Source organism: Xiphias gladius, chromosome 14 (genome assembly GCF_016859285.1).
Source record: "Xiphias gladius isolate SHS-SW01 ecotype Sanya breed wild chromosome 14, ASM1685928v1, whole genome shotgun sequence".
In the NCBI taxonomy this organism is placed as follows: domain Eukaryota; kingdom Metazoa; phylum Chordata; class Actinopteri; order Istiophoriformes; family Xiphiidae; genus Xiphias; species Xiphias gladius.
In genome coordinates this window covers 3,705,289-3,730,425 of record NC_053413.1, presented here as the reverse complement: position 1 = coordinate 3,730,425, position 25,137 = coordinate 3,705,289, and the positions used below count along the sequence as shown (strand labels likewise).

Below are 25,137 nucleotides of genomic sequence, written 5' to 3'. Positions count from 1 at the left end.
TGCACTTTTCTTGCTGGAGGGGAACAGTGGGCTAGCCTGTACAAACACGAATTCTGTGACTGAGTGAGCGAGTGAGGGATAAAGTTACACTATTGGAAACAGTTTCTATACTTACCACCTACTTACCATTTACTTACCACCTTTGTCACTAGATTTACAACTTTCCAGACCCCTGAAAAAGCACCAAGTGACAAATTTAGCAACTTTCTGGACAAACGTTAGCTACTTTCTGTAGAAGAGAGTCGACAGTATTGCCCTGGTCGGGCTTGCCCTTCTCAGGCACACCTCTCTATGCGTCTCTTTCAACTGACCGCACAGCAGCTGAGACAGACGTAAATCTGCTTCTAACTTTCCCACTTAGTGATCATTTTACAAGTAAATGTAGCCAAAATCACAACACAGCTGTGGCTTTAACTTATGTGTAAGGTGACTTTGTTATAAAATCTGGAGCAGAGCAGCAGCTTGCAAATGGCTTGGAAGTGACCGCTGGTCACCATGGAGTCTTAATGGGCCGCATTTCAGTCACAATTTCATACTTTTCCATTGGCCGACAACAGAAACAGAACAACATGTAACTGACTGTATATGTGAGGACAGACAGTAGGAGAGAAGCAAACAAATGCAAGGGCAACAGTATGACACACACATATATTAAGTTAACTTTTCTTGTTAAATTAATATAAAGTTTTGTTAGTTTCAAGTTAATTCAATTTCGTATGTCTTGTTTTAATTTTCAGACCACTTCAGAACTTATAAACATGAGTTGTTCCAACTCAAGTTCTTTTGACTTGAAATGATAAGTTGAATGAATTAACTGCTGAGAGATCACTCAACTCATTAAATTTGAGTTTTTAAAGAAACAAAACTAGCATATAACAGGCTTGCCAGCATGCACTGTTTGACAGTTAAATCTCTCCAGAGACTTTTTTGTTCTTAAACCTCATAAAACAACATTGAACTAACTATTTACTATTTATTAGTTACATTCATATAAGTTAAACTTAAGGTAGCAGGGGGACTTACATTTCTAATTTGATCAAACTTAAAATGATTTACAGTGTACAGGGTTGGGGCCAATAAAGTTAAGCCATTAAAACTTGGTTTATATTGTTGTCATGGTGACAGATATAAGACAGAATCAATTGTTGAGCTGAATCACAGATATGTGAATCACCTCTCACTCTCTCTTTCTCTGAAACACACACACATACAAAGTCACTCATAAGTCTTCCTCTCTCTTTCTCCATCTGTCTCTCACTGTGAAGACTTGTAAGTTGACTTAAGTCCCCTCATGCAGTTTAGAGTCAACGGAAATCCATTCATTCCAGTCCAGCCAAATAGTTTCACACACCACCCAAAACCATGAGTGATTAAAAATAAGTGGGCACCAGCAATTTAACAGTGTCTTTTTGAAACATTTACTCAAAGATAGCTTCACAGCCCTGAGGAGACATCATGTTTCCATCTGTAACATAGGCTGTAGTTAAAGAAGAAGTAGAACCGAACACTTCAAACAATATGCTGACAGAATTGTTGACTTCAGAACTTTCATTACAGTACATTTATTAGTATTTCTTTAACTTTTTTAACTACATGAAGCATCTGTAAGTCTGCTGTATTCTGTTTAAATTAAAGTTTAATCAGATTTGTCATTCTAAGTTTTGAAATCTCATTTTTCAAGTAAGAAAATTCCACACTGAGGGCAGATAATTCCTCTTTTTCACAATTCTATGGTATCTTTGTTATCTCACTACCAGACTTTTTCAGATTGAGTGTATTTTTTTAGAGCCTGAAGGATCCCTCCAATTTAGTTGAAGAGGAAAGTAGCTGATATTCAGGTCTGAATGCCCCCCCCCCCCAAACCTACACACACACACACACACACACACTTTAATTCCCTTCTTTACCTCTTTCTCCATTTCTCCATCCCCTTATCAACTGTAACTGTAATTTCTTCCAACCTCTCCTTCTTTCTCCTCCTCACTCTATTGCCTTTTTTCTCAATACACTGTATTTCTCTCTTTTCCTTTGTCCTTCTCTGTCATCCTAATAGTCTCTCTCCCCCTTTCTTCCCCTTCCTCCACCCTGATCCACTTAGCTGGCTGCTTGTTATTCAAACCTTTGCTTTAGCCACACTAGCACAGACACACACACACACACACACACACACACACACACAGAAATGAAGAGAGGAAGCAGGTAGGGAGGGAGAGAGAGACAGAGGCATGAAGTGGGAGAGGGGGTACTTTGGTTTGACTACAAACCTTGCTATCCTTTTAAGTTCTCTTACTGTAAGGTTTGAGATACGCACACACACACACATACACACACACACAGATTCTGAAAAAGTACTCATTTTGAGAAGCATATTTTTCTGTTGAACCACCAGGTATCTTGTAAGATAGTTGGACCTTAAAACATAAATACATGTAAAAATGTGTAATTTGTCTGTTATGGAACTTTTACCATCACATTTAAAATGAATGCTAAAATCCCCCCAAAAAACACCTTTTAACATAAAAGCCCCAACATGAAAATAATATGGGTTTTTCCAGTCTCAGACTGAAGCTAAGGTGCTACATCAAGTGTGACCTACTGAACTGGATTTATTTGTTAATTGGTAGATAAATTTTAAACCTAGTTCAAAGCAGATGAGGGTCCCATCTGCCTAATCTGCCTGTATGAAGACTTAGGATATGTTATATCTCTGTGATGGAAAATATGACGTCAGGGGTTTTTTGGTGTTTCAGCATGTTCAAATTTAAATTATGAAGTGGTTGTGTTTACAAGGTGGAAAACCGGTAAATATTACAAAGAAAATACCTCACTGCTACACAAATGCCTCCCAAACAAGTTAGGGGGAGGTAGTTTGTAAACATTATCATCGAATGCTCAACCAATACACCATCTATCACACTGCACGTGTCAAAATTGTAGGAGAAAAGCCAGTAGCTAGCCTGGTAACATCAAGGCTCACAGACTCACAGTTCTCTTAGAAAACAATACCGCGGCTTGCTAACACATGGTTGAACCATTTCTTTGTGGGTTACTTATTTAAACGCTGGTGTTGAATGGCAGAGGCTTGTGGCAATACATCTTTGGTTACTCTTTAATGTAAATGCCAAAAATAGGATAAAACAAAAAGTGGTGTAACATCATTAAGTGTTCAGATGAAAATAACAGACTAAAACTTCTCTTTTCTTGATTATACAGCTTCAGCGCATGTATTATTATTATTATTATTATTATTGTTATTATTATTTCTTACATTTAGCTGTGTTTCTATACTGCAGTCATCGAAGATCTACTTTTGACCAACTTAAATGACCTCTTGAGCTTTCTTATATTTATGAGCATTTTCAAGTCAAAAAAAGTTTGATAAATAGTTTTTATTCATAAGTTTGTGTGTAAAGTAAAAGTGAAAGATTTTTACTTTTACCTTTCAGTTAAGTCCAAAATTTTACTTTAGCAGTTTGATAAATATGAGCCCAGGTTCCACATAAAATGGTCCATTGTGGGTCAGTTCCATGACGGGTAATGGGAGTTAAACACAAGTTGTTAATGTATAAGGGAGTGAAATCACTCTTAGACACGTAGGCTGGTCCTGTTACTTCTGACAGTATTTTTTACACATTTTACAGGCTGGCTTTTTTATTTTTAGTAGTTATTATATATATTATTTTGTTTCTAGTTTATGCTGTCTTGTCTTACGCATGACTCAGGAGGTAGAGCGGTCGCTTAGTAATTGGAAGGTTCCTTTTTGATCCCCATCTCTTCCAGAGAGCGTGTGGAAGTGTCCTTGAGCAAGGCACTGAACTCCTAACTGCTCCTGATGATGCACCATTAGTGTGTGTGTGAATGGGTGAATGAGACATACTGTACAAAGTGCTTTGAGTGGTTGATAGACTAGAAAAGAACTCCATAGGTGCAGTCCATTTACATTTAATTCTTTCTAAAAGTTTTGGGACATTATGTTACATGCATCTTATTAGTGTGTTGTATACCGTACATGTGTCTGTGTGTGATACATGTCAAATTCCAGGCCTTGTCAAAGGTAAATGGACAAAGCAAATTTGACAGTGAGGTCAACATGTCTGCTTGCCTCTTCCTCTCCTCTGTTTGTTCTGAATAACTTTGTCAGCTCCCAAAGAGTAAGAATGAAAAACAGACAGACAGATGAGAGAGAGAGATGGAAATCTCATCCTCTGCTCTCACCATTCCTGTTACTGTTGTTATTTTTTCATATGTGGAACTGTTCCATGTAAAGCATTTTAAATTAACTATTAATTCTATAAGACAACAAACTGTATGTGTGTGTATGTGTGTGTGTGTGTGTGTGTGTGTGTGTGTGTGTGTGTGTGTGTGTGTGTGTGTGTTGCGTGTTAGGGCTGTCAACAACTATTCTAAATTCAATTATATAATTGAATTGTAAAAGAAAACAGATGTTTGATTTTGAAACTTAATATTTGATTGTGGAAAAAAAAGCACCACTACTGCGGCTCTCTGCCTCGCGAATTCTCATGTGGGCCTGGGCCACTGCACTGAATGCACCGCATGACGGGCAGGAGTCACACAACATCACTTTCACTGATTGAAAATGAAATGTAGGTCAACCTGAAACGGGCAAATAATTCAACAACAACTGTGTGGTAATGATGGGAGAGAGTTCACAACCCAACTCAGACGCAGAGAGATTGATTTGCAATCTGAGCAATCGAAATAGCTCCGTTTGGAAATACTTGGGATTTTGGTCAGTAGACTGCAAAATTGTTGGACCTCGAGATAAAGTTGTATGTAAACTATGTAAGCTACAGTTATCCTACCATTCCAGCACTAGCAACCTGCAGGCACATCTTGAAAATATACACTCAAGTGGTTATGTCTCTTGTTGTATTGGTTTGTCCTCTTATGGACGTGATGTGAAAAAATAGATATTGGAATGGTTCAAACTTATGTTTCATTTTTGGCCAGTTTTGACACTGCTAGTTTGTGTGTGTGTGTGTGTGTGTGTGTGTGTGTGTATGTGTGTCTGTGTGTGTGTGTGTGTGTGTTTGTGTGTTTGTGTGCTGGTGTGCGTGTATTGGGTCTGTCACAACACTGTTTTGGCTTTGGCTATTGACTCTGTAAACCTACACCTCATTTGCATAATACCCAACAGCTGGTGAATGGCAAAGGCAGTTACACCTGTCTGTCCACCTGTGTGTCTCTGTGTGTGTGTGTATGCGAGTGTGTGAGGCTGTGTGTATGTGTAGTGCTTTACTTCTACCCACCTGTTCAAACGTTCTTGTGTGTGTATGTTTGTCATCCAAGACAATGATTATGTACCTAGGATACCATTGTTATTTGAATATGTTTTATGGGTTCAAATATTGTGTTTTCTTAGTGTGGGTGTAGGGTTTGGCCAGTAATGGTTGCAGCAGCTGATAATACTGTTTTAAGATGGAGGCTACCAATACCAGTGCCAGTATTCAATACCTTTAATTTTAATACTGCTACAACAGTTAAGAGAAGAAATGTATTTGTCAAATTTTGATAATGATAAATAATAGATAAATATTTACCAGCATTGTCTTTTGCCAGACAATGCTGAATACACTTTAAAGTAGCCTTGCAAATTTAACTACCTCGAAGCCGTGCTATATATTAAAAATACATATGTCAATCCAATTTAAGTGTTGTATACAACACAAACAAATGTTTTATACATAGAATTGTTCAGGCTGAAAACAAAGCTTAATTTGCAGTGAAGCCTATGGCTTTATAAAAACCTTTATAAAGGGCAGCAAGCTGCGCTGGGTGGAAGCAGTATCAAAAAAGTAAACTTTGATTGATTTAGCTTCTGCTTGATACAGACATTGTTCTTAAGCTCATATTAAAGATACAATGAAGCAGGGATGGTTCTCATAAGTTTCATTAATATGAACCTGATCTGTTGTGTGTAGACCTGCTGTATGTAAATGTGGCAAATAACAGTATATGTGAGAATAGGGAAAAAGGGATGATAACTACAGAAATCATGCAAATCAATTGTTGAATTTATTTGTGTTTAATTATATTTTCTAACAAAGAACACTGCTGTTTGTGATTGTAAAAGTATAGACTTAAAATGAACCAAAATAATAAAAACATCAATAAATCATGTAGTTTGTAGGCCGGTTTTTAGGAGGGGAGGAGGCACTTGTACCCACTCCTACACTGGGTATGGGCACTCGTTAATCTACGATCATTTCTAAGAGCATTTTCAGTTAAGATGCTTTGGGAAACAAACAAGCTTAACAAGGTTCATAACAAGGTTCATTGTGTACTGCATAAAATATATTGTCATAGTATATGGTTTGTACTAAGTCTGCAATAAAACTATATAATTTCTTGTTTTGCACCTATGTAAAATTCTGTAACATGCTGATCATATTGTGACTTTTCAATGTTCCTGTCATTGTGTCAATAGTGTATCAACAGCACGATCAAAACTTAAGATTTAGTATACGCACTGATAATTTAAGTGTATTTGATTTTTGAGTGTGAACAAACTGCACACGGCAACTGACTGATCCTCTTCCGGTGGAAGTCAGTTAAACCTCCCTCATTCAAGTGGTGGGTGGAAAATGTGGTATCAATGATGCTACTGGCAAAGTTGAGACACAAATTATGAAATACAGGAGAAAAATTTAGTATGACTTGGTCACCATTTGTGAAAAGTGAATGTGAACGGGTGAATGTGGCAGTAGTGTAAATTGCTTTGAGTGGTTGATAAGACTAGAAAAGCGCTATATAAATGCAGTCCATGTACTATAGGTCTAATGTACATTATTCATCTTTATTATTGTGGTAAACACATTGCACCAAAAAAGCTTCAGCAAGTCATAATTCATACAATATACTGAAATATACAGGCACCTTATACCCCATTCAGACTGACACAGTGACCTGGGTTAAACCCACACCCATTAAACCCAGGTTCTGTCTGAATGGGTCAACCCGTGTCAGCTGACCCTCCTTTTGACCAGGGTTAGACCCAGGTCGGATAGTGCCTGGCTTTGGTGAGCTGGTATTTCAGCTGGAATAAGTGCTGGTATCAGGAATGGAATTTAATTAAACGATACCAATGTTTTAATATCATTTAAACAACCCACAAATGGAGAGACAGAAAGAGAAAGAAAGAACGAAAGAGAAAAAGACAAGAAATATAGCGCATGCGTGGGTGATCAAGCGAGAGGGAGCGTAGATGAACAGACAGAGCGGTTAAACTGAAACTTTTATGGTAAACTATTCAATTTAATTCAGTGAAATTCTCAGGTCTATTAGTAAAGAGTTTAAAACTACACTGGAGACTGGAGTATCTGCTGACAGTGAGAAGCAGAGTGACAGCTGTCTCATGGATGGGTCCTACGTGGATCAAACACAGGTTGAGTAGACCCAGGTTATAGGGGGGTTTGATGTCAGGAAGTGGTATTAGAAAGAAAAGAGAAAATGTGAACAAGAGTAAGTTAATAAGTTCACATTATAAACCATACTGATTTCCAGCGATTTATTTAATTGTTGGAGACCCTGTGATGTGCGTGATATGTTATTTACTTGTCTGTCACCCCATGTGGACAAGGTAATACTGTGAGGTTCTCTCTGGCCGAATTTGTTTTGCTGCACGATATCCTTCAAACCTGTCAGTGTTTTTATTATCCTGAGTGTGGGCAGTCATTTATTAATTACTTATGTTCCCCACACGATACTAGCACTACTGAAGTAGGTAGGGTTTCAGAGGAAATGCAACAGAGCAATATCTGACTACTAAGCAACAGTGGATCCTGACATCTGAGATTCTACAAATACTGTAAACCTTCATTTGACTAATGGACAGTTAGCATAAAAATAACCTCATCTCAGCCTCTGTGTGATGGTCATGGACAATAAGACAGTTAACAGTGGCTTCAGAATTCAGACCCCTTCACTTTTAACAAACGTTATTGTGTTGTAGATTTTAAATGGATAAAATTGTTTTTTTTCACCCATCAGTCTACACTCAATAACCCATAATGACAAATTGAAAACATGTTTGTACAAATTTTTGCAAATTCATTAAAAATCAATAGCTGAAATCTCTCATTTAGGAAAGTAGTCAGACCCCTTGCTGTGGCACTCCAGATTGTGGTCTTAAGCCATTGTAGGTCTGTTAACAACCTTTTACCACTTCTTACTCAGACCACTAGCAGGATTCTGTCTAAAAGAGAGTGGATTGGCTGCTACCCAGTAATCTGTTACCTCCATCTCCACGTATTGTCCCCTTGCGGACTGTTCTGTGTTTGCTGTGTTTTATAGTTTATTTGCATTGTTGAGACATTGTTGCTCTTGCTTTTTCTTCCCTCCAGCTGGATGGGGACACCATGTTCCTGGGTACGCCAGAAGCAGGCCTTGACTACGCCTCAACCAATCAGGTTAGTGTTTATCTGTGTGTATTGCTTTGTTCTTTTGTGGGTGTGTGTGAGACAGAGTTTGACATGTGAAGTTGTTTCTCTGACATTTCCTTGTTTCTAATTGCCTTGAGCTATTTTTTAAATGGAACAAAAGACTTGTGAAAATGTTTCCGTAGTAACATTGGATGCTCTACATCTTGTCAAAACACTCTTCAAAAGTTTACTCATTAACGTGTAAATGTGAAACAGTTTGTTGCAAGTATAAACAAATACACTTGTCTGGTGTGCACAAAATTCACAAATGAGTTACTTAATTGAATTTGCAATCAATCATCTCATTCATACACATTTTAAATCCATTTTTCACACTCATGATTGTAGCAGGAAATTCCCTTATATTGTCTTCTTGCTAATGTGGTTAAGGAAGTGTAGAAGAACCGAAACATATAATATTTATGAATGAATGTTTTGCTGTTTGGTCCCTGCCAAAGGGAGGGAAATTGTTCCATTAGGAGGGAATGGCTTCCGAAAATCTGTTAGCATTTAGCTCTTAATTACTGCAGGACACTTAAAATACAGTGAGATAAACCAATTTGTATCACCAGTCAGTAGACACATTGAACATGACCTATGAGGCTTTAATAAACTACCTTCTAATATGATTCTGCTATCATAGGCTTTATTATCCAAGCTGGGAATACCATTCAAACCTGTGATATTTAGGAATGCTCTGATGGAGAGCCCTGCTTAAAGTACAGTTATTCTACAAACAGCCTGCAAGGTATCAGTCTAGAGGAGAAAAATGTTGCTATTATGGCCATGTTCAGACTACTTTACACTGTAATGCATGAATGATATTATTTCACAGCAGACTTTTGTTGATGCTTACTCTAAGATCATTTGATCATGCCCCACTGTTTCTTTGAGCTGACCTTTAGCTATTTCAATCTTCACAGTTATTTCCAGGTACATCAAACAAAGTTTTCCTCCCATTCTTTTCCACAAATCAATATCACTTACTGCACTCGACCTGAGGCACATAAAGCATTACAATGATTTTCTGTCTCCAGGCTTCTCTTTTCTTACCACAAATAGAGAACTACTATAATGCTGTGTGGGATTATCCAGCACTATGCATGGATTGTCACAGGAGTTACTCATTAAATACAGTTCTGAGGTCAAAAGTAGTTTCTGTATTTTGGATGTTTGCATAGAAACATAGAATCATTCAATAAACTAATAATATGTTCTCAGTCAATTCACTATTATTTACTTTTGAAGCCTTTTAAATGGCAATAATCAAGGAACAAATTCTAAAAATGTTTTTCTGATTGAATCTTATGTCAGTTACTCTTCTATACTTGATAGTGTATGTACAGCTGTCGTGTTACATTGCCTCTGTGTTATGACCACTGTATTAAGGATCAGCTGTTTTTATTACTTAGTAACAGCCCTGGAACAGCACTATGCAGCAAACACTATTTTGCATAAAGTTATAGTGTATGTGTGGACAGCACTGCGTTCAGTATGTGGTTTCCAGAGGCCTATTGAAGCCTCTAGAGAGTAGGATGTGTATTTGTTAGTACAGAATTACCTCACCACCAAGCAAAGCCCATATTAATAAGAAACACCACTAGAGATACATTATTCATAGAGTACAATATAGAGAATATTGTGTGGTATATAAATCTCTGATTTGATGTTTTATTCATAGTCTTGTGCCATATGAAGAAGGGGAGTGGTGTTTGGAATAAGAATTTATGGCTTTATTAGTACCATTGCTTTCATAAAATTAGAGGTTTTTGTGATGAGTGTGACCAGTTTTAGTCCAGTCTGACCTTTGTCCTTGTCATTTTTTGAATTGTTAATGAGCAGCAGTGTGATGTTACTGGCTACAGACAAAATACAGAAATCTTTTTTCCTTTATGGAGAGACATTTTGACTCAGTAAATACTGAGAAATACTGTCTTGAAGGTGCTGACAGAAAGTTTGCCTCTGTAAAACCTGGGACTCGCTGTCGGAGGTGACGGGGACTCTCGTTTCCACAATCAGTTTATTTGTGAAATCCTACTGTGAACAGAAAGTAAGAAGAAACAAGACTATCTGTGCGTTCACATGCAGTATATGGATACAAAGTATATGACAGTAGGTGGCCTCTCATGAATCTGTAGTTCTAGGGGTGTGTTGGGTTGAGCATGTAATTTATGCACTCTGGTCCAACTGGATAATTGTTTTCTGATGCCGCTGATGCCGTATTTTGTTCAAAATTTCTTCATATAGTGGGGTAGTACAACTGCACTACATGAAGTGCTTTGAAAAGTATTCTCAAAGAGCCTTGATTCCAGTGGAAACTGCCTGATTTCCACTGGAATCAAGGTGATTGCAATTGGCTCTAGCCTGGATGTCGCTTGCACTGTGATATTTGCATATAGTTGAGTATAGCTGGGCACTCTTTTAATCTGTCAAGCTCAGCAGGGGCGCAGGACTGCAAAGCCAGGTTTAATTCACAATGAATAGCAGCAGCCGCTGTCCAGCTTTTTGACCCTTACGTGTGAACGGTAACACGCTGCCACCATGCCAGTGGCTCTGCAAGGCGGTACTTAGACACAGCGGTAGTTTGAGCTTAATGCTAACATCAGCATGCTAAGATGCTCAGAATGACAGCGCTAACCACTAAAGCTCAATAATAAAAATGTTATGTCTTGTGTTTTTTAATCTATACAAAAAGCAACATGTAAAAAAAATATGTTGTGGTTTTACGGGGGGTTATCAGCTGTAATCAGGTGCAGTCACTTCGGGGCGCCTCTACTGGTTGCCTTCACAGAACTAGGTCAGCTGTTTCCCTGTTTCCAGTCTTTATGCTATGCTAAGCTAAGTAACTGCTGGCTCCAGCTTCATATTTAGTTAACACATGTGAGCTAGGCACTATGCTCACATTTATTTTTAGGGGAACAAATTAAAAGTTAGGGGCACAGTTATTTTTTAAAAGAAATAACAAGTGCTCTTCAAGTGCTGATAAAATGGTCCTCGTCCTTAAATGTTTAAAACTGGCTTAGAACCAACATCCCTAGGAACTTTGCACACTCTAATTTTCATTCACATATACAAGTGAAATAACTGTAGAGAGTCATCTTACTCTTGGCAAGAAACTGAATAAGCATGTTTCCCAAAGATCACACTATTCCTTTAATCAGTACAGTGTCTGTTCTGTTTTAAAGAGCTGGCCAGGGGTTGTGGTGGTACTAGGAGGCTTCCACGTATGACGTAATAAAAATGAATAAATGTGCAACATGGTGGTGTTTTAAAAAAAAGAACATGGAGATTACCACACTTTTTCTGGCTCGATAAATGAAGACAAATTTATCATCAAAGAAAACATAAACTACACAAACTAACTATCCTGTTTGAGCCAGTGTTATTATTTGTCAATCAGCGCATTTATATGTACTCAAGAAACTAGGTTGCTCAGAGAAATCAGGTTATGCTGGCAATCGGGGAAAACTTTTACATGCATGGCAGTAACCTGGTTACTGTAAAGCTGCATATACATGCAGAAGATCAATAACCAGATTTCTCCTCTACCCCCTACTTGTTTTGGAAACATGTCTCACAGATTTTAACTGTATAATGATAGAAGACACTGGATCCAGAGATTTTCTTTGTTTTGTTTTGTTTTTTTTCCTCCTGTGCGTCTGTGTCGGAGCAGTTTTAATGGGAAGTAAGAGAGAGACTGGCAGGCTGACAGACAAAGCAGTGCTCCTCTTCACGGCACAAAGTGTCTGAATTTGACAAATACTCAAATGTTTAGTGGTAGGGATGGAATTATTAAAACTTCAACTGGCCACTTTGCTTTAGTTTCAGTTTTACTTGGACTTTGGGAATACTGTTTTTAATACGAGGACACATCGCCCTATGTAATGATCACTTGCCATGTCATCAGTCTTTTGTCATGCATGTAAAAAAGCTAGTGGGAAACCTGTCTATGCATATACATGGAAGAGAAATCGGTGTTCCTTCGGAGAAATCAACCCGGGGAAATAAGGTTTCTCTAATCCTCTACCCCGATTACGGAAACCAGGTTTCTCATTTAAGAAAACGTTAAGAAATCATCATGCTGGAGAGAGCCGACTGTAACCTGGTTACTTAAGTGCATGTTTAAACACAGTAAACGATGTTTTTATGTGTTTGTCTTTCTTCCTTTATTGCAGCTGTGCAGTATTCAAAATAACCTTTTCTTATCAAGGATTAACTGTGGAGGGAACAAACAAACAATTTATTTACAGTCTCCCTCTTTCTTTCTCTAAATAACATTCTGACTCATTTTATTTATCTCTCTTTCTTTCTGTCAACTCAGTTCAGTTGTAGCTGTTTGTCGGTGTAAAAATAAAATCAATATTACCCCTCCATAAAGATAAAATATCACTCAGATCCATGTGCAGGAGGCTGTATGCTGTTAACTCATGTTAACTCATGATGCTTTACACAGTTTATGGTATGTTGCTTGCTAAAATGAGGTATCTTAAGAGGTTTGACTGGGTGGTTTGGTGGATTAGTTATTAAATAACACCACATATAAGGTGCACCACTGCAGATGTTTTAATCGCCAAGTACTTTGGGACATATAACTGAACAATATATAGAGCCCCATTTCTTCACATTGTGTCAAACAAATAACAACCCTCACCAAGTCAGAATGGTGAGGGTCAATTACATATTGTGATTGGCCAGTGAGCCCTGTCCCAGAACATGTGTGCAGCACGCTCTCATGCGCACAGCGAATGACAGGCACAGAGAGAGGGCTAGTAAAGAGACCGACAGGGACGGTAAAAACTTTATGGATCTTTTGACGGTCCACCAGTCCACCGATGCAGCAGGATTTCTCCCGGTGCTCCCGGTGGCCAGTCGGACTATGACAGTTGTCATTGAAAGATAGAGAGAGAGAATGCAAGAACAGGGCAAAGAGTGGCTGAGCGAATCAATGCGCTCAGCTCTACAATGAAATAAGATTTTGGAATTTTCAATGTGTCAATCAGCATTTTGCAGTCAGTGTTGAACACTGTGTTGTTTGGTCTAGGGGGTGGCTCAGGCAGTGTACTGTTTAGCTTATCACACTGTTAACATGTTAATTAGCAGTTAATTAGCTTGGTGGGTTGAGCAGCATGCTGCTGCTGGTAGCAACATTTTAAGTATGAGATACTGTAGACAAAAGTGAAAATAACCTTTTACCAAGGGTTGTGAGGATCCAACTCAAACGAAATACAGGTTATTGAGAGGGTGCCCACCTGATGACCCATGTAGACTCGCCTGAACTCTCACACTCACACACAAATTCATTTTGATACCATGTTCCTTTGTTTGGTAAAATCAAATCAAGTTTATTGTCACATCACAACTTACACCAGTAAAAATGAGTGAAATTCTTGGGTGTGAGCAAAAAGCAAAGCAGGTTTGACAGTAAAATTAAGAAAATAATAGGATGCAATTTTAATATAAAGTATAAAATATAGAAAACATATAGAAAAAATATGCATGTAGCAGCATCATGGCAAGAATGATACTTGAATTTTGTGTATACAACACACACATACAGAAACACAGTATATTATGAGAGCAGAGTATACAACAATTAAGTGCACGCTATGCATCTGTGAGCAGTGAACAGGCAGAAGTTGACTGGTGTATTATGATAACTACAGTATGTGTTAATTTTTTTTTATGTGTGTGTGTGTTGTTGTAGCTACTGCCCATTGTTCAACACCATGACAGTGCTGTGGAAAAAAAACACTTGGATCCTGCTGGTTCGGGATCTGAGTCAACGGTACTGTCTTTCTGACGGGAGCAGCGAGAAAAGTCTAAGCTGGGGTGACTGGGGTCCCATGTGATTTTCCCAGCCTTTCTCAGACACCATGCAGTGTGAATATCCTGGAGGGAGGGAAACCCACCTCTGATTATTTTCTGGGCTGACCTTAAGACCCTCTTCAGTCCTTTCCTACTCAGGTTCTTACAGCTTCCATACCAGACCAGGATGCATCCAGTCAGGATGCCCTCATTTGTACTGGTATAGAATGTCCTGAGGATGCAGGGGTTCATGCCAAACTATTTCAGTTGCTGGAGTTAGAAGAGGTGTTTGTATGTCTTCTTCACCACTTTTTCCTCGTGGACAGTCCATGTCAGGTCCTCTGTGAGGTGCACACCAAGGAACTTGAACCTGTTCCACTTTAGTCCTGTTGAAGATTATAGAGGTGTGACCTCCTCCTTGCTTCCCAAAGCCCACAATCATCTCCTGGGTCTTGGTGACGTTGAAGGCAAGGAAGTTCTCTTGGCACCAATATGTCAGACCACTGACTTCCTCTCTGTAAGCTGACTCATCAGGCCCACCGTCATATCATCCGCAAATTGAATTTGAAAGTTGGAGATTTTTATGGCTGTGCAGTCATAGCTGTAGAGAGGACTTAGCACACAACCCAGGGGTGCTCCAGTGTTGTGAGTGAGGAGGGAGGATGTCGTGTTTCCCAGTCTGACCATCTGATTTTGGTCTGTCAGGAAGTTCAGGATCCAAATAGACAGGTAACTATTCAGGCCCAGTGCTCTGAGCATTGTGTCCAGTTTGGAGGGAATTATGCTATTGAAAACAGAACTTTAGTCTACAAACAGCATTCTCAAATAAGTGTCCTTCAGGTCCTGATGGGAGAGGGCAGTGTGCAGTGTTAGAGCCTGCTCTTTCTGTAAGTGAACTGCAGAGGATCCAGGGTGTTGGGGATCATGGACCAAATGAATGCCTTTCCCAATTTGTCAAAGCATTTGCTTACTACTTTAGGTCAGGGCCAGCAAATGGTGTTGCCTGTTAAGGGGCAAAGGATCTTTATGACGGCAAAGCCTGATACCAACTTTGAGGCCTAGTGATCAAAACATCATTTGAAATGCTCACCCAATTTCTGGCAAATTTAACTGTGTATTGATACCGTCAAATCTGTGTTTGTGTTTGTGAGCAAGAGCTTGTGGAGAATCTATCTCACTCTCTCCCTCCCTCCCTGTTACTTTGTCCCTGTCCTCTTCATGACCTTTTTATTTGACCTCTGACCTTTACCTGACCTATGGGCCCATTTGAACCTTTGTTTGTCTTTGTGATTCTTCCCACAGTTTCGTGTGCCACAGCCCCCACACCCTCTCTGCAAGGTGTCGCCACCAAACCAACCCTCACAGCACTGGAGGAGGGACACACATATGACCGACACGCACCGTCTGCCTTGGGTAAATACACACACACACACACACACACACACACACACACACACACACAAATACACACACAGCCCTGCAAATGTAACACTGCAGCTGTTCCAGGTGATTTTAAATGGCTTAAATTCACAAATGTTCACAAACAATTATATTACATCCCAGTGTAGCAAATTCACCGACAGATCTGGTCCTGCAGTTCTAATCCAGATATCACCACCTAGAGGGAAGGAAAGTTACAGCAGCAGTAGTTTAGACCTACAGATGTAGACATGTTTACGTTCGCCATCTACAGGTAAGGCAAATATTAGCTTCTGTGATTTTCACACTGTGCCACCATGCTGGCATGAGTGTTAGAGGTACAGTTTTTTTCTTCTAATAGTCGTTTTTGTTTCTTTTAAAAGAGTACTTCACTGATTTAATATTGCACGTGTATAACATTGTTGGACTCAAAATGTTATAAAAATTGGTGAAGCAGAAACAGAGATATCATGTTCATAATATGTTTTAATTTCACACATTCTTCTTCCTTGTCAAAACCTGGCACCTACATTACTCATAATGCAACTTGTATGCCGACATTTCGGTCAGAGAATCGGGTCTGTTAGCAGGCTACAGAGGTCTGGTAAACTTGCTTAATTAAACAGACGAAACAACTGTTTTTGTTTTTTTTTCACGTATGCAGTAGTACTCCTCAACACCTATAAAGTGGACTTCCCCTGTAACACTGCTCTGACTGTCCTCCTGTGTCCTCTGTCCCTCCGGTTACTTTGAAGAGGAAGTAACCGTTACTTTGTTTTCTTTTTTTATCCAAAGGAAAACAGAGGGTTTGGGGTGCACTAGTCACTTTATTTTAATTAACAGCCAACACAGAAGAAAGGGAACAGCCATAATGAAGAAAAAACTGAGTTGTAACACTCATTGCCTGCAGGTGGCACAAGTTTTAAAACTGCAGTAGCTAGTACTATGCCTATAGGAAACGACATCAACAACATGAATTGTCAACACGTCTACGTCTGCAGTTCTACATTTCTGCTGCTACTATATTCCTTGCCGTAGCACAGTTTGGTATGTGTAGAACTGGTTTGACTCAACAGCTCCCCCTGTGAAGTACGTTTGAGCAAGTTAGTATGTTACAAGCGAGTTCCATGAGTAACTAAAAAGTTTTGTATGCCTTTGCAAAGTATCATTTCTTGTTTGGTTTCGTGGTTTTACCATTGACATTACAGAACCTAACTGTACTTTGCGTAGTGTGCATTTGACCTGGTCTGAGCAGAGGAGACCCAAGCACAAATCACAGTTATGATTCACATGAAATGTGCTGTACTGCTTTATCAGCAAAATATCAAATGAGTCCATTTGAGCAAAAAATCTCATCTCATCTAAATGCCATTTTGCTGGTATGAGGCATCACAGTGCACATATGCCTTAAAACTATAGCCCTGTATCATGTGAAAGCAGTTTGTTGTTTATTATTAACAGCTTTTCCCTAGAACTAAGGCCCTATTTAAACTTGTCACTTCAAGCTTCTTGTATCTGCATGAAACTCATTCTGCACTCTCACCCACACAAACCTAATTTTACTTGTTACTTTTATTAGACAGAACAATGGCTAATTTCAGCTTCATTTTAGTGTAACTTTAGCTGCCATTATCAGAAGTACTGAAGAGACAGACCGTGGATATATTAGAAAAATCAGACAATTAGTGGCTGTTTCCACAGACCTTCTATTGAAGTAGTACAGATGGGAAGAGCAAAGATTACTAATGCTACTCGGAGACACAGCTGCATTTACACCTTCTGAACATCTGGATAGAAAGAGTCATTCTTCAGATTGACAATTGCAACAGTTCTTAAAATATACAGTGAATTACATTTAAATTTTAGACTATTCTGATCTAATTCAATGACCTTCACAATTCCGTTATCGAGCCCTAGGAGAGACATTTAATCACCATTCTACTATTAAAACAGATTTTGATGGTCACACTTTATTCCTGTCCAACAGACATATGTTCTTTTTCATATAGTATGAAATTGTCATGAACATGGAGTTCTGAGAAGTGTGTTTGTGAACACAACATTTTTGAAAGAACTTAATACTGACTACATTAGTCTTTCTAGAAGCTCCTAGTGCACTGGGAGCAGGCTATTGTACTGACTTGAATGGAAGAGCAAAGAGAGAGGGAGAGAGAAAGGAGTAATTTATGCAGAAGTTGAAGAAATGATAGAGAGAGTAGACAAGGGAGGGAGAATGAGAGAGAGAGAGTCAGACAGAAAACAGACAGGCAGTGTAATTTATGTAGAGCTATGTGCTTCAGCAGGACACGGTGTCAGAGAGTAGGACCATGACTGTTGGACTTGGTTTGTCAGAACCTGAAAAACACAGAGTACTGATAGGACAAGATGTCCAGGCCGGAAAAAAACATGTAGCAGGAGAAAATGATTAAACATGTAATAATTCACTTTTTGTGACCATGTGACTTGATGGATGACTCTAGACTCGAATTGCTAGATTCTTGATTGCAGAACAGGACAAGAGAACTTGTTGGGTGACTAACAAGAATGAAAACAAAGATATGGCTCCATTTACACCTGACCTGTAGTGATATATGATACAGTAATATTTCAATATTTATTTTTACCTGTGCCCTTAGTGATTTATTGTGCCATTTGGATAGCACTTTCCATATCCTGGATTTTCAGTCTGAATTTCACATCTTGAATTTTCAGAACTGAATCTGACTAAGCTAATGTAAGCAATCAAAATTGTTTGACTTAATTTTTAATTTTTAGATTTGAGTTAGGTCAATCATTAATTATTGATTAATTGTTGTTTTTAATTTTTTAATTGATGTAAAATATATTAACCAACAATACTGAAGACGAGGCTTTGTGGTGTAACTGTCAGAAAATGTACTGTAGCTTGATTTAGTACCCGGTTGCACCACTAGTTGGTTCATATTACTTTTTAATGAGATGGAGTTGCACGTGCGTTTGCTGACAGCCCGTGAGGGTGCACTTCCTTGCCAACCAATAAAGAAATAAGTCGCAGAGTGGCTTTCTGTGCCCACTGTAGTAGTTATATTGACGAACATTGGAGCATAAAGTTGTGAAAATTCATACAGAGTTGTTGTTTGGCCCCGGTTTAGCTAGCTATCTGATGCTCATGCTAATGCCATACTGGACTGGATTAAGTTTGGCATTACGGATAAAGTTGGCACGACAGTATTTGTGCATCCAAGGAGATCTGTCCCAGCTGAGTAGGTATTTCCAGTAGCTGTACCAATGTGAGCTACAGTGAACAACGCACAAGTCACTCCCATCATGCAGATAAGGTATACATATTATTTGTAAAAAAACAGTAAAACTGGAGTCCACTCTGGAGAGATTGGGTTAACCTGTTGATGTTTATTTGTTATCATTACTGGTTATTAACTGTTACTGTTATTTACAGCTCTTTTGATAAAGGAAAAAAAAATACACACTGGAAATGACATTTATAAATTGTGCAACTTGGAATTGACTACTGATAATTTTAAAAGGGGAACTGACAACACATAAATTCAAACAGATGGTTTTTAAAGTAAAGTATTCCAGTGCTATCCACTACTATATTTCAACATTTCATAGGTCATTTCAGTAGTATTTAAATTTCATAATAAGGTATTTAGTAGTTTATAATATTCACATACATTTGGGACTGATTGGAATCTGATGACACAACCATTGGCCCAGATGGAGACGAGAAGAAGAGCTCGAGAAGAGAACTTTACAGAGTATCTGCGAGAGCTACTACTTCAAAAGCATCCTCAGGCTGTAATTGTCTGTGTTCTTGTGACCCTGACAATGACAGCTGAAATTCACTACAATATGTATGCAAGTATATGGAAGTTGCATTGCACTATAAATAAGATGCAACAACCTGGTTCTACTTGTACCAGAAGTACTTTTGATGAGGACAGCAGCGAAAATGCATGGTACATTCCTTAAATTAGAGGCCAAAGTTACATGTCCCAGTGGGTGCCTGTTCTTGATCATTTTAACTGTAATTAAAGGTGAATGCCACTAATTTTATATGTCAAAGTCAATTTACTAGTCACAACGAATACAAAAGATGTTACTGAGTTGCATTGTGGGAAGTGTAGGATTTTGGAGCTTTACCCACACTAGGGACTGACTCAGGTAATCTCTGCCTCTGCTGAACCAATCTTCCCCCCTACTTTTATCTATGATTGCAATTCATTGTATCATTTTAATGATGATGATCTTTTAGCTCTAAACCCATTAGTTTCTCCTGAAGACATGAATTTAAATTATTCTATTATTCTATTTTGATTTTTATTAAAAAGGTTCAGTACTTTCCTAAAACTACTTGCGTTTTTTTTTCGTTTGTTTGTTTTACTACTGTTTAAGTAACATTTGCTAAAATGAAAGTACATTTATTGGGGACTACTTTCAGGTGCAAATTAATCCACATTTGTTACTTAGTGAGTATTTCCATCAGCAGGACAGTGTATGTGAGATTGCCTGAAAAAAACTACAGTGTATGGGTATGAAGATGAACTGATTTGGAAAACCAATACAAGAGTCACAGATTCGGATACATTGATACATAGTCACATACCTGCTTCATAACATTCCTGCACTGAAAGAAATGTTAAAAGTGCAATTTCCCCTTGGGATTCATAAAATACTCAATCTATTTATCTATCTATTTTGGGACCACCATGTGCCATGTTGCATAAAATGATTGCATTCGCAGTCTTCAAATTGCACAGGAGTAACATAAAGATGCTATTGGCACCTCAAACCTTGCTGCTCTTTTAAGAAGGCGATGTGTGCTCTCATAGTTAAGTTACCGAAAGGAGCAGTCATACAAGGCAAGTTTCACAATGGTTAGCAGCTAACGCTTCTTCCACCTGGCCCCTACCAGCTGCATGAAAAGCTGTTACTTATGGCATGTGCGGTTTACTGTACAGGGATATGCACCCATATGGTGTTACTGACAATACCAAAATTCAGTCATATCAAATTGGTTTTGAATTGCAAAATATTGTTACAAATGTATCAGTTTTTGTTTAAGACCATGGACTATGTATCGACAATCAGTATATATCGAAATGTCTGACAGGGAGAAATATACACTCCTACTGCATTGTGTGTATTAATACTAATGAAGGAAAATGTCACCCAGTGCAACAGTGTGGCTCACTGATGTGTTTTTAATAGTTTTTGGACCACAATGCTGCTCTATGGCCCGAGGAACAAGATATATCAATCTTTGGATACACACACACACAATACTTGTTAGTACATATCCTTTTTTCATGGGATTTGTTGACACGTGATTTATCCTTTAAATTAAGGATGTGAATATTAAAGGTTACTGGTTGAAGAATTTGTAGGCAAACAAACATAACTGAAATTACATGTCATCTCTACATTCTTCACACACCTTTGCCAAATAAAGCCCAAAAATTGGCAAAGCATGCAAAGGGGTCATTTTATATTTGAATGCATTCCACCACTCAGGTTGTACTGTCACCCCTGGTTTCGTGCCAGTTTTGGTGGCAGTGATAAGATTAAGATTAAGAATGGAAAGGTAGATAATATAAGAAGTTTTTAGATTATATTTTACCTTTGTGTATAGTTGGGAGGTGAAAAGGAAATATAGGGAGGAATTTCCACCGTTAGGTTGCAAGGTATTTTATCATTTTCTGTATTTCTTTTTTTGTTTCCCACATTTTATTTTAAAGTGGTGACTATTGAGACAAATCGTGGTCTACCACAGTGGCTCTTTATTACATAGTGAGCATATACAGCATATAAATCAACTCATAGTTCATCATTCAGCACAATTCATGCAACTCATAACACAACACTGCATGTGGGTTTGAGATAGACCAGAAAAGAGTGAGAGAGAATGAAAGAGTGAGAGCAATGGAAGAGAAATTGAGGATGAGATTAAAAGAGTAAGAGAGTAAAAGAGGGGTGGAAGGAGAAGGCTGGTGAGAAACGAAGAGCAAAAGAGTGTGGCTAGCCAAGCAGAAAAGGCTGTCAGTCTCTATAAAAGATCTCCTCTGTCAGATTAGTATGAGACGGCTTCTCTAACACTGCCTCTCTCTCTCTTTTCGCCCTTGTGTCTCTCACTTTTCTCTTGCATGATTCTCTCACTCTATTTCCCTCTTCACGTCTTCCTCATTTGTATTTGCTCACAGAATAATTCATTATCATATACTGGACTCCTCCTGGTTTTCTTTTTGCATGTCAGATTAGCACTGATGTGTTTTTACACACAAAGAGCTGCCTGTGTGTATTCCCTCAAGCAAATGGGATTTGTACATATAAATTACTGTGTTGTTCTGCTCCTGAATGGGTGAGTATTTGTTCACAAGGCTTTCTTTCAGGCTGGGAATATCATTAGTGATAATTAGTCTGTGATAGGAGCTCAGGCTAAGGGAAAAATGACTACATGACACAACACAGAGCCTTAGTTCATGGATTCAACATTCTGAGCTAATAGTGATGGGCTGTTTTTCCATCTTTTCCATCTATTATCTCTGACAGTAAAGTTTCATGACTTTTTGGTCTCTTATAGTCCCCCTATGTAATTCTTTTTGATTTTCTTCAAGTTTTTCACTCTGCCCATCCACCCTGGCTCCAAGCATTGCATACTATGATATGTCAGCTCCAATCTTGACTTTGTCCCATACTGTATCAGTATAGACTGAGTGAAGAAAACAACAATTTGGTGAACAAGATTAAAAACACAGTTATGAGATCTAAAAAGTATAGTATAGTTTTGTGGTTGTCTTTAATTGTGTCTCTCTGTTTCTCTTTAGTCATACTCAGTGGGTGGTTTGGGTGATGAGGACTTCAACATCCCACCCATCACTCCCCCCACCCTGCCAGACCACATGCTGCCCCCCCATCTCCCTCACAATTCTCCCTCTGGAGCGTACCACCCTCTGGACCCTCCCTCCAGCTCAGCTCCACACCACCTCTACCAGCTGCAGGGCATGGATTTGCCTGGCATGCCTGGGAGCCAAGATGGAGCTACTATGTTGAACCAAGATGGTGGCACATTCAGCCCAGATGGTGGCCCAATGACCAGTACACTATCAGTGGTGAGTAGATATTAAAAAAAAAATCACATATTGAAATAAAATAAAAAAGAGCCATTTATATGAGAGAGCCAGATATATTTTATGACATATAAAAATGCTCTGGTTGGAATACTAATTTGTGTCGGATATGGTTTTTCCATAAAAAATCCTAAATGTACCTCTACTCCCCCTCCTTCACTGAAAAATCAAAAATCTGTGAAATGCAAATATGTTTAATTAAAAAAGTTTAGTTGCTCTCTCCTACTTCACTGATAGGTTCATTCCCATTCTCCTAACCTGGAGGCTTTAAGTTTCCACAATTCCGAAAGTTGCATATTCGGCCATGATTGGCCTCCAAAATAGTTGTAATGTCAAAGTCCTGCTGGTGCATACTCATGTTAAAGGTGAGCACAGAGAAGCTTTTCACTTTCAGCAGACGAATATGAAAAGAGCCTTCTAGCGTCAAACTCTGTGTATACATCATTCTACACAGTGAGGGTCAAACATCCTAGTGAAGCAACACAAAGAAAAAAACATTTGAGTGGAGGGAGTTTTTAAAAGAACGGCAAAAAGCAAAGTTTTTCCCTTCCCTTTTGTTTTCAGAGTGTTTACAGGGCCACACAGTTTGCAGAAGCAGTCCAATCATGGAAACATACAGCAAATGACCTGTGTTGATTGACCATGGGTGTTGAGCAGCTTTAAATTCTAGATAGTAGAAAGCGCCTTTCTCAAACTTGTAATAGGAATTGGTATATCTGGAAAGATTGAGTCTATTTTTAGCCTTGTTCAATCATTCGGAATCAAAGCAAAAATGTTTAAAACCACAGAACTTTGAAAATTTACATACGCTTTGCATTCTCGTTGCTTAATTTGCTCTACCATCTGCAGTCAAAGATCTGCTCAAGGCTGGTACTCCACTCAAAATCTGTCTATGAGTAGCAGAACGCTTAGAAACTTCTCACACCAGGGTTGCTGCATGATCGACTTCTCATGTGCTGTTGTCCCCCTCCTAGTTCTAGTACTACCAGAGACAGTGTGTGAACACACATTTGGTCCAACTATTATTCTTTGGAACACACTGTGCATATGGATAGACAGCAGAGACGTTCATTGTGTTGTAGAAGTGGATTAAGACACATACCTTTATCACTGTAAAAACCTTTCACCATTGAAATCAGTGACAATGAGGTGAACTTAAGTTGACCAACTACTGCTCCCCAACGGAGAGGAAACTACCTACTTTAAAAAGCCAAACTGGAATTGAGCTTAGTACTCAAAAGATTAATATTAGGGTGGACTATTGCTTTGTGCCTCACTCAAACATGTTTTGACTGTACTTATTGGAAGAAAATTTAGGGTCTTAGCCATCAGATATATTTTGACTATACTCTTATATTTTATTCAGTTTAACTATGTGAAATAGGATATTTCTTGGGGCAATGTTATTTGAAAGCCAATCATGGCAGCCGGTGATGCGACATTTGTCTCATATTTTAAGTCTTCGTTTCACAGTAAAGTGAAATTCTTGTTTTTAGCTGTGACATTTAGATGTGGCTGACTGTAAAGAAATAAAAGCTAGACCTGAGACTTGCAGTTACAACTGTCATAGAAACTAGATATTCAGTGTGGTAGAAAAGGTGTATATGTGTCAGTATCTGCAGTAAAGATTTCTCCCATTTTATTAAGAATGAAACTTTTTCCACTCCCACTCGGGCTCATCTGTCAGTTTTTTTGTCTGTTGTCTCCATTTCCATATTACATCTACTTGCTAGTGTCAGTTTGAAACCTCATGATAAGCTCTCAGCCCTGACTGTAGTTGAATTAGAATGACTATTAAAGGCCTTAACACTGTTTTTTTTTTTTTTTTTTAAATAACTTTTAATTAAATTCAGATTTTTCTTTCTTTGATTGTGACTAACGTGTCTCTGAAGTGTGTAACAGTGGAGATAATGATTTTAGTGACCTGAAGGGAAGGTCTTATTTTCCATCTTTGTCTGTCTCAGCCCTACTTTTCTCTCTCTCTCCTTCTCTCTAGCTCACTTTTATATTCTCATGCTAACATACATTTACTGCCAGTCCATGAATTATGGTTGCCTAGCAACCATGCCTGGTTCAGCCTAAACAGGGTGGGTGGGGGGCTATGAAGATTCAAGTTAATGTGTGTGTGTGCTTTTATTATTCTTAAAGGAGGCAACTACTCAGTTGCAGTTAATATTCAGATCTGAATTTATTTTTGTTTGTTTGTTTGCTGTCTGATTGAAACCTGAAATTGTTTCGGTCAGAAAAGTTAATTTTGTGCTTGTCTGCCAGTGATTTGTTCAGACTGGGTTCACACTTACAATCCTTGAAAAGAGAAAATCCAAGGACATTAATACATTGCTGTA

The 25,137-nt window shown here is 38.5% G+C and overlaps 1 protein-coding gene across 1 annotated transcript in view; it reads left to right on the top strand.

Moving 5' to 3' along the window:
* The window catches only part of tox (thymocyte selection-associated high mobility group box), a 53,909-nt gene that overhangs the window by 11,253 nt on the left and 17,519 nt on the right, over nucleotides 1-25,137 (top strand). The window contains exons 2-4 of the mRNA XM_040144142.1: nucleotides 8,364-8,429; nucleotides 15,549-15,659; nucleotides 22,490-22,774. Coding sequence (XP_040000076.1) covers nucleotides 8,364-8,429; nucleotides 15,549-15,659; nucleotides 22,490-22,774 — 462 coding nt within the window. The remainder of the gene's footprint in view (nucleotides 1-8,363; nucleotides 8,430-15,548; nucleotides 15,660-22,489; nucleotides 22,775-25,137) is intronic.